Source organism: Lingula anatina, chromosome 1 (genome assembly GCF_051362555.1).
Source record: "Lingula anatina isolate TDL-2025a chromosome 1, LinAna3.0, whole genome shotgun sequence".
NCBI classification, from domain to species: Eukaryota; Metazoa; Brachiopoda; class Lingulata; order Lingulida; family Lingulidae; genus Lingula; species Lingula anatina.
In genome coordinates, this window is record NC_141767.1 from 66,445,932 (window position 1) to 66,456,721 (window position 10,790).

The window sequence follows — 10,790 nt, forward strand, 5'->3', positions numbered from 1 at the left end:
CCGCAGAGCTAGATTGATCTACAAAGACCGATAGCTTCGATGAGAATGAGCCCATACGCATCCACGCCGACGGGTCATCCGAGACATTAGTAAGCTAACTACACTGTACCGCCTGATTGTGAGGCATATGGGCGTGGTGGTGTTACGTGGACACCAATATTGTACTCTGCACGCTATGGGCCGTGTGTGCAGGCTAATTACCCTCTAGTGCAGATGACAGGGCTAATTTTTCTACATCTAATATCTAGAATCTTTCAAAAGCGAAAAAAAGGATTGAGGTTGTATGATGATGCAAAACGTACGGTTGTTTAGAAATGACAGAAGAAAATTATCAAGTCCCACGATAAACTCTGGAAAGCAAAGACATTTCTGTTTAAGATTATGAAGAATGTTTTATATCAATGATTATTCTAGTAATCAAAGATGATTAAAATTATATCTTTGTGCACAAAAATCAAATAATATAAAAACGTGTATAACAAATTAGTTTGTGCCCAAAGTGAACAGTCATGCCTGCGACCTCTGTACACAGGGAGTAAAAGCTGAATGAACAAAAAATTGACCCTACTCAAGGCCAACCCTTTGTGTCACCGTGCCCTGCCAGCGAACACCGCGACAGTGAAAATCCTGGGCCTCCAAAGGTAGCATTAAAGGTAAGCATTGCTATGTGGCATACCCCGAAGTTACAAGAGATGCTACACAGGGTTTTAGGACCCTTTTTTCCTTTACAGGGGTACAGCAGAGGGCAAAGTCCTTAAGGTGGGACACTAGTAGGCCTAGTACTAATTTTTTACGATATCGATGAGCATGATCACATTGTGGAAAAAGACTGAAAAAAAAGAAAGAAAAAGACCCATTTTCTCATTTTAATTCCGGCAAATGACTACTGTAGATGTATCTTAAATCAGCACGGGTCTTTAAAGTCACAAATGAAACGGTTTTCATGCAGCTCATGATTATCGCTGACATCGGAGCCTTCATAAAGTCCCAGTACATGACACTGGTAATGGACACTTGCACGAATCACATTAAAATTGGCGGTGCTTCTTTGGAGACAAACGTAACGGTTTCACATTTCGTGTTAGGATTCCCTGTGATATAACAATTAGAATGTTGTCTGTACATGTATATGTGCTGTTAACGAATCCGGATACATTCCACAAGCTCACTTCGGACCAAATGCACAGTGAAACATACAGGTATTGCTCTGTTGCAGTCCCCTAAAGTCCGTTTTATATGCTCAGGAGGGGAAAAGGGTGGTTAAAACGAACTGTGGACTGTCGATTTTTAGGACCAAGATGCCTTTAAACCACTATAAGGGCGTTTCGCATCGACAAGGGAAATGGCACCGGTGGCGCCCTCTGTGAAGATATATGTAGTGTCTACATGTATATAAGTTGAACACACCACACGCACGCACACACATATAAAGGACGATTTTACTGCTCACACTTAGCTCAATGCTACACCAGGAACATCAATGAGTGAAGAAGGAGTTAACGGCAAAAACGGTTCCAATTCACAAAACACTCCAGCAGAGAATAACATAGGAAAAAGAAGGGAAGAAAAAGAAGGTAAGGTATTGGACAACAGACAAAATCTGCCATTATATGCAGATTCCTTACTTCATACTCCATGGTAAGATTTCTGAAATTTAGCTCTATTATCTCAAAATTTTATTTATAAGGAGCTTTTGCTTGATTTCAAATCTTATATGTTGTTACTTTTTGGTGTCTTCAGACCAATTTTGTGCTTGCAGACAAGAATTTTGTAGTGTTATTTTCACTATTCACTTTACATGTAGGTGTAAATGTCTTTCTGCCAACCAGAAATACTGATTTCAAAAAAGGAGTTGCAGTCTGCTTTCGCACAAATATTAAAAATCGAAAAAATAAAATTACTTTGCTACCTTCCAGATAACCTTGTGTCACACATTAAGAAGATTATTTTTTTTTTAAAAAGGAAAGATATCTATGTGTCGCCCTGATTCTATAGAGTTAACTGGGCGCTTACTGCACTAGCAGCATTACTGCTGTAAACACAGTTTATGTGCACATGGAAAAGAAGATGCACATCCGTTCTAAGATAGCCTAGCCCATGGAAACCTGTCACTTGGTCAGTTACTGTGTCCCATGTCCAGAGGCCAGGGTGTCTAAAATGACAAGGATTTCAAAGCTAACATAATGACCTTTGTCATAGATACTTATGTCTATAAATCATAATGCGACACTCTAATTCCTGTGATGAGTGTGTTATAGAGGCACCGGTTGTCTGAAAGCCGAAGCCATGGATTATATCCACCCTTGCCCTAAGTGACGGTTAACAGTTTATGTTATACACATGGCCCGATTCAAAATTTATCATTACTATAAACCTCAGAATTTCATCCGCTTTATTTATCATTAATTTACTTCAATCAATCATTGTGTTACGGTTAGATCAATCATAATGTTTTTCTTTTGCTCGTACTGCTTCTTCTTTGGGAATACGGGTGAATAAAAGCATAATCATTTGGCCAGAAGGGTTGTAGAATAATGAATAATGTCAATTTTTGCCATTGGAAAATGAATTTCGGATGCATGGCAAGTCATTTCTCTTTTTTTCCATTAGCGATATAAAATTTGGGGCTAGATTTTTCCAGTCAAAAGGTTGGATAAGGAGAGGGAACAGCAAACAGCCATCTTTACCTCCTCTACAGTTATGATAGCAATACTACCTAAATCCCAAAGAGAGCAGGGCCATCTGCAGACTTTTTCAGAGTGTACGCACCAACCATTTTGTCAAAATAACATTTTTTAACACGGCATTTGGCTTGCGTATCATCTTTTGATGTTTGCTTCTTCACCCTTTTTTATCTCAGAACAATTTGATCTCGTGGACGTATAACTTTGGTCCCAAGCGTGTAATGAGACGTGCTACACGTAGATGGCGCTGCATACGACAGGGTGTGGGTGGGGTAATTAACCCGTATTGAGAATGCAGAGAGACATTCTACCGTGAAAAGTCTGCCTTTATTCCTGGGGGCGGTAATGGTGTGATATATGTCCATAAATACTGTCAAGCAACATTCCCCAGTGAGTCAAAGCACTGAGGATATATTGGACGGAATGGGCGGGGTCTTATCAACAATCGGGCGAGAACATTTAGATATATATTTTGCCTATAAACCACTCAACGCATAGAAACTATCATAATTTCACAATTGTTGTTCCTATTTTCTATTCACTATCTTGTTTTATACAGATATGGGGGAGTCTTCACGATCTGCAACTGCCATCAGCGTGCTTGCCCTGTTGATCGCCACATCGTCCTTGGTACTGGTTGTCTTAGTATGGGTCAGGCCAGAGCTCATCAGGTGAGTGTTCATATAATTTGGCCAGAACTTATTGAATTGAATAATTCAAAACTAAGGAAGCCAAAATGAAAGTTGAAGATATTCCAAATCTTATTATGTAATGCAGACCATGTAACCAGCCCATCGGGTCACTGACACTCCAATCGCAACGTTGAGTCATTGCTACGTTACTTATTATAACATGATTTTTATCCTGCATTATAAAGCCCCCAGAGTGCGTCAACGGCTCAGTTAACAACGCTGGCTGAGCAAGCCGCCACTGATGCAGCGACACAGATAAAGACAATGGTGGAGGCCCTACGCAGCGACATAGAAAACCAGGCAGTGACACAGCGCACATACACTTTCTCTTATGGCATAAACTACCCGCCAACAGATTACCTGTAAGATATCAAGGGCTTTCAATCGATTTTATAAAATAAATTAAGTAAAATATATAATATATAATCAGTTATCGTTATTTGTATTAAGAAAGGTATAATTCATTTAGGGTACTTCTGAAAGAGTGCTTAATAAACGAAGTCAAAAAGCAATTTTTAGACAAAATTTAACAGATGAGGTAGTTTTATTTTTACATTTTATAGCATAGTTGATCGAAATAAAATTCCTGTCATGACAAAACATATATATCTTTTTTTTTCCATTTTTGCAGTGACAGAAACGGGTTTTTGAAGGGCCTGAGCAGCGACCTAATGACTGAGGTCTGCAAGGCAGCTAAGAAGAACTGTACACACGTAGTACGCTATAACCCCCCAACCTGTTGGGATTCACTTAAAAAAACGGGGGAAGGTGAGTCAACCATGAACACATATAAATAATGATACTTTGATACTGTTAATTATCAAACAGTGCAATTAAAGCAGTCTTTGATGGGGTAAAATGCTCCGACAGTTTCTTTGATATCAAATTAGAAGACGACTACAAATGGTCTGTTACAGGTTCGATCTGAATAAAACAATAAACCTGTAGAAAGCGCACTTCTAACATTTGTAACATATTTTAGATTTTGAAAAACCTTACCATTTCTGTCTCGTATCTAGGTCTTCAGAATCGCGAGGTGGACGGATGTGTTGGATTTTATAGGACAGTGGAACGCAGCAATGTTTTTGCTTTTGTCGGTAACATGTATGAACCACCGAAAGGTGCTTTCTACACCAAAGTTGGAGCAACAGTCGACATTGCCACCGCCAAGATAGGTAAGATATCAATGACCCTTGTAGGGTCACAGTTCAGTACAATACTCTTTACTCAGAAGTAGACAGGTACACCTATTTGTTTTAATATTTCATGAAAAAGAAATTGCGATCAACTGTCACAGTGTAGCCAAAAGCGCATGATATTTGTCCAAAGATTTTTTAGCAGATAACTGTATTTGGCTCATTCACTTTTCACTTTACAGTACTATACGAGGACCCATTAAATAGGTTTGTTTAGCAGATCCTATGGTTCAAAGTAGATGGTATACATATATAAGTGAACAGTATTATATGACCTTACTCTACAGTAACAGGGGCGGATTGAGGCCGTCTTCTGGGTCTTCCGGAAGACGGTCAGATTTTCAAATTTACATTGACGGGTATCTAATTTTTTCTGTCGGAAGACGGTCAAAAATGGGGGATGGATAAACAAAGATAATTTGGAAGACTGTCAGAAAACATCCCTGGATCTGCCCCTGAGTAAGGTTTAAAGAATGTGAAACAGGCAGGGGGTCGACATACACGTTTATTACTTGATAATAGTCATACTGCAAATACTAAATCAATAATAAGAGTTATTATATGCATATTACAAAACAAATACTTTTAAATACTTTTAAATAATACTAAGATTATAATTATATTTAATACAACAATGCAGATACCGTATACTGAAGGTACATTACATGTACTGAGGCTCATTCGGTCATTTCGTAATGGACTTGTATACTTCCTCCCAGGGTTTCGCCAATTGTTTTACACCGACGCCACCTGTTTGACCAGGAATTCGGTCACATTTGACGCCGATGCCATTTATGAGACATCTGCACCAACATGGAGCGAGCTGGTCACCAAGCTTAACGCCAGTGAGGTAGGCCCAGTGACCACATTTAGAGTTTATGTTTTAATTCATAGCTTCAGGGGGTATATGTTATCAGACTGAAGCAGAATTGCAGCTCGGGTGTTTTAATTTTTTTAGCTAGCTGCATGTTGACTGATCGATCTCTATATACTTATATGCCTGATATGTACTCGGTACCTGTGGGCTAATCTATTATATCTAAATGTCAACGACTTCCCGCCATTCTAAAGGTGTCGTCACTCTTTAGCGTTAAGTAATACAAACAACGTTTTAAGAAAATTGCTAACGCGTAGACAAACGCAAGACATTCGTTCATTGTCAAACGCTAGAAAAATGGTGATTTCTTACACCCAAAATACATGTAGAGCGTATACACTGATTTTCATTATAAAGATCCATTTTTGAAAGTTTATTAAAAGCACTGTTCGTCCAAGTGGAGCTTAACTTACATCAATCTAGCAACTTAAACTGAAAAAATAATTACTAGATTTATCTCTTCTTACTCACAAAAAAAAAAACGTACTAAATTTTAAACCTTCGTTACTGTCGCTCCAACATCATCTCATATTCTCCAAGCTTGTTACCAAGCTTTTAGAAATTGAAAAAACATTGCGACCTCTTTTGCAACAAGTCATTATGTTTAGTTGTTTGATGCTTTTGTAATATTAACAAAATCTATAATTAAGTTACATGATTTGGATAATATGGCGCCAGGCAACAGTCAATTTTACACGAAAATTGACAAAACTGCATTCTCTTAGAAAGTAATTAAAAAAACCTTCATGACCAGGCATTTTGAAAAATATACTTGAAGTTGAGGACTGAATGTATCAGTGGAATAAACGTGCATCTCGTAATACCCCTTAAGCGCAGTTTGAATTATGAACATTAAAAAACTTTCATTACTCAAACCTTCATTACTGAATACTAAAACTTTGCATACAAGCAAGGCATGAATTGGAAAATGTTTGCATGAATACACACACAAAAAAATAGATTTATCACTTCCTGTCACAAGAATTTTAGGAAAAGTAGAATTGGCGAATATATCTTTAACTTCATCTTATTGTTTTCTTCAAATGGATCTATGTATTGAAAATCTGTGATAATCGATTTCACATACTTTACCCATTCGTTCCTTTGAGTGTGAACCCCTTTTAGTTACTATCTACAAACCATGCGAGCAACTAATAACCCTATACTGTATATTGTTAAATTTTATCAGATCGACGTTATATTCGCCCCCGAGGACATCGGCCTCTTAGCAAACCTCCAAAAACTCCCAACCACCTACGATTGTACCATCGGTAAAGGCGGCGTCATGGTGAGGAAGGACATGAAAAATGACATGATGTGGATCCATGAAGGCTTGGAGAAAATCAAGGAGTCAGGAAAATTCCAGGAGTTGTGCGATAACTCGCTGAGAGACCACGGTAAATAGAGGAGAGCAAATGTTGTCCACTATTGTAACTATGTGTTGCCATGCGCAGTTTTTTTTGGGGGGGAGTGCCCGATTATAATAAGTATAAGAATAAAGGGAGTTGTTTAGAGGGTCATGACCTACATTGCTGAAACGATCTTTAAATAATATCTGGTAAACAAAACGAGCTTTAAAGCATATGTGTTTTAAAGTGGGTTCTTCTTCTTCTTCAGGAGGAGCCAATAACTGCTTGACTGTCTAGAAAGTGAAACATGTCGTCCAGGCTCAACTCTGTGGCTACCAGAGCAAGATACGAAAAAGTGCAATCTATCCAAAGTGAATTTTAAAGATTTAATCAGTATTTTAAATTTATGCAAACAGCTCATTTGCATTTGAATAATTTCTTCAACCAGTAACCTGATCCCTGCTAACAAGTAGATATTCCGTACATCACGAGAATCATATTGCGATTCCGTTGCTGTACAGCTTTATGGTATATAGTATAATATGTAACAAAAATTTGTAGTTGATAGATTTGCAATTACTATGAAAATGGTGAGCTTTTTTCTTACTTTTTTTTCCTATGTGTGTCTTATGTGTAGGTGTAATGAGAAATAAAAACTTTACGTGATGTGTTGAATATTCAAAAGACTGTAGTCTAGATTACCTCCACTAGACAGGTTCAGACAGTCAAGTCACAGTGACTGCTTTTATCGTGGCATATTCCAGTGGCATGATCAAATTTGAATTTTGCACACCATAAACAAATTTGCTTAAGACTTTGTAGAAATCTGTCAAAATCAAGATCTGAGAGAAGAAGGAAGGATGAAATATTGATAGGCTGATTGGCTCCAGCTAGATCACTTGGCACAACTAACACATTTGACAATTAATATTTCTTTGGGGTGTCAATACATATCAAACGAAACAATTTCTGACCTACTAAGAGTAAAAAGGCGTCATTGTACAATTCCATTGATGTCTAGAAAAAGAGCCAAGACCAAGTAATTCTCTTGTATTGTTTATACGTTTCGCGATCTTAAAATCGTCAACCAAGAAATTTCAACACTTAACGGCGATTCCCAAAACGCTCCTGAATGATCATTCCCAACACGCTTAATATTTGTATGTCTTTGGATGGCCTTTAAACCCCCTATCAACAAACAGTTCTTAATGATTTCTATAACTTTGCTTTTCTTTTAATTGGGACAATCTATTCCATCTAATCTGAGGATCTTTTGCTTGGGATTCAATCATTTTAAGAGAGTAAGGAAATATTGATAATCTTATGCTTTGTCATAAAAGGCATCTTTATTGCATCGTGAATACTCAAAAAGACTAATCACTTTAATTTACTTGCAATTGCTAGACTTTGACACAACTAAAATTTTGTTCCGAACTCGATGCCCTAAATAGAGTTGGATGAAAATGTTCCTCTCAGGTCGACTGTCTTACTAGCGACAACTCCAGAGTCCTCCAACCAGGCAGTCCATAGCCTATTATCATAATTTTTTCAATATTGATGAACATGATCATTGTGGAAAACAGAATCGAAAACAGAGAAAGGGGCAGTTTGTTAAAAAAATTATACATTCATCATGATCCTTAAAGCAAAAAAAAAAAAAAAAATGCTTTCCATGCAGTCCATAATCATCGGAGCCTTGCATGACGCCGATAATGGACACTAGCAAGTGTTACATTAAAGTTGGTGTCGCTTCTCCCGGTGACAGACATAACGTTTTCACATTTCGTGGCAGAATTGCCAATTGATCTAAATCACTTACCACTTGGAGGGCGTCTTAATTTCACTATCAGTGTTTACAATTTCTTTTCACAATCAATTTTCCGTTATACAGATATTGAGGAGTCTCCACGTTCCGTATTGGTCATCAGCGTGCTTGCCCTGTTGATCGCCACATTCGTCCTTGGTACTGGTTATCTTGGTATTGGCCAGGCCAGAGCTCTTCAGATGAGAGTTCATATATATTTGGTTAAAACATGCCGACAACGAGTGAATTAGAATCAACGACGCCACTCATTAAAGTAAAGGGTGCTTTATTCATGATTTTAGCGCCAAATTTAATTTTTCTCGAGAAAAACTTTCTTCTTCTCAGGGCGCGTTCATGCATTTGGATTTGATGTTAAATACTATTTCTGATTAATAAGTGTCATAATTAATTTAGACCGCCTGTCTAAGTGACCTTTCAGAATGAAATACTGAAATTGGATTTTGTTTTTGTACATTTATCGTTTATAAACTCCGAATTGGAAAAAGAAAGTAGGATATTTAGCCATAAAGATATTAGTTTGGGATATTGTTAAACGCGTAAAGAATACTAAATACCTTTAAGAGATATTGGAGAAAAAACGATCAGAATTTGTTAAAGTTATTTTAAGATTTCTCCAAATTATTTTATTGTAAAACATTAAAAAATGACAATCCAATTATTTTGTATTTTGCCGGTGATTAAAAATACCTTCCTCCCTACAATATCTTGGCACAAGGCACTGCTAATGTTTACTGACGAAAAAAAGGGCGGAAAAGTAACTCCACGAGTTATAACATGAAAAGAAGCTGTCAAAATCAGTGACCCATTAAGACAAAGCACTTTACTTATGAGAAATACTGGTGCCCTCTAAACTAGGTCTAATAAAAAGGCTCATCTATTTCAAACAAAGAGAAAATGCAATCAGACTGAAAGGAACAGAGGGTTGCTAGCTAAAAGCGTTTAAAATTTGTCCAATGAATTTTTGGAAGAGATCTTTATTTGCCTCAGACACTTTATAATGATGACAGTGCTGGTACAAACAGGAAAAAACTGATGGTACTAAGATTATATTTATTACAACAATGCAGATACCTTATACTGAAAGCTATGTACATGTATATAGATGTATAATATATGTGGATTTAAAATCGAAGGTTGCATGTCATTAGTTTAAATCACAATTTTGATGATGGCCTTTAATTACTTTTCCTTCAGGTGGGCGGATGTGTAGATATAATGAGAAATAAAAACTTTCGTGACGAGCTGTTGTTGAATGTTGAAAACTGCTATAGCCTAAATGTAGAATATCTCTACGCAAATTGTTTAAAATTCAATTTTCCGTTTATTAAAACATCGCTTTTACCGCAAGTTCGAGTTGAATTGTTACTTATCTCCAATATCTGAAAAATATTAATGAGCTCTCAATTACTTGGCATTTTTAACGAGGTCCTCGTGTCTGCGTAGAAACAGAATGCATTCTGATTATCGGAGGCTTATTAGTTTGACATTCGTTAATCTATATTGACAACGCATAAGACCATGCTTTTCACGTTTAGTCTTGTAATAAGGAAGCAAAATCGTTATTATGAGAAACGAGTGGTTAAAGTGGATTTACAGCGGGTCCCTGCCGCGCAATTTTGTAAACTTTTCATGACAAAGTGGGGGTAACCACATGTGGGGATGCCAGGACATGGACTTACATTCATCATTAGTGTAGGGACAAAAAATTACGTAATGAAGAGAAAAAAAAAAACAGAAATTCTTCAGAATTGTCTTGTGTTTCAATGAGCGATCGTATTTGCAATTCTGGCTGTAACGCTATTTTTGATAATGTTTTACCCGTTTCTCAAGGATTTCTTTTTTTTTTTTTTTTTTTTGCAGCTTTGGGCATTGATGTTTGGACATTACGTTGCTGTTAAAAACCCTTTTATCAAACACAGCATTTCTGACGTCATAACTAAAATGATGGCACTTTGACAGCTGTGTATTGCTACAAATGGCCTCGAAGGATTAGGAACTGGTTTCAATTCCTAGATTTACGGGTGACAATGAGTATTGTTACGAAAACCGGGAACTGATACAACATTGGGCGAAAATTTTCCTTCATGTAGCAATGGTGCTAACCAAATTAAAAAAATTAAAAACATTCGTTCTCTATCATCATAGCAAGAACTACGCCAAGTTTTAA

General features: G+C 37.1%; 1 protein-coding gene across 2 annotated transcripts; it reads left to right on the top strand.

Annotated features, from left to right (window-relative positions):
- Positions 1-487: 487 nt before the first annotated feature.
- LOC106151348 (uncharacterized) lies at positions 488-7,464 on the top strand. 2 transcript variants are annotated; one of them, XM_013524582.2, is made up of 8 exons: positions 488-653; positions 3,244-3,355; positions 3,562-3,738; positions 4,008-4,144; positions 4,396-4,551; positions 5,292-5,422; positions 6,639-6,846; positions 7,067-7,464. In XM_013524582.2, exons 2-8 carry the CDS (start codon positions 3,246-3,248, stop codon positions 7,093-7,095), a joined length of 948 nt encoding a protein of 315 aa, XP_013380036.1. In that variant the 5' UTR covers positions 488-653; positions 3,244-3,245; the 3' UTR covers positions 7,096-7,464. The 2 variants fall into 2 exon arrangements, with proteins under 2 accessions (XP_013380036.1, XP_013380027.2); XM_013524573.3 differs by lacking the exon at positions 488-653 and adding an exon at positions 1,135-1,574.
- The last annotated feature ends 3,326 nt before the right edge of the window (positions 7,465-10,790 follow it).

Bases quoted from the DNA above. Each gene is read 5' to 3' on its own strand.
- LOC106151348 (XM_013524573.3), top strand. From the start codon at position 1,481: ATGAGTGAAGAAGGAGTTAACGGCAAAAACGGTTCCAATTCACAAAAC. The intron at 3,739-4,007 runs GTAAGATATCAA...CCATTTTTGCAG, and splicing joins TACCCGCCAACAGATTACCT to TGACAGAAACGGGTTTTTGA. The intron at 4,145-4,395 runs GTGAGTCAACCA...TCTCGTATCTAG, and splicing joins ACTTAAAAAAACGGGGGAAG to GTCTTCAGAATCGCGAGGTG.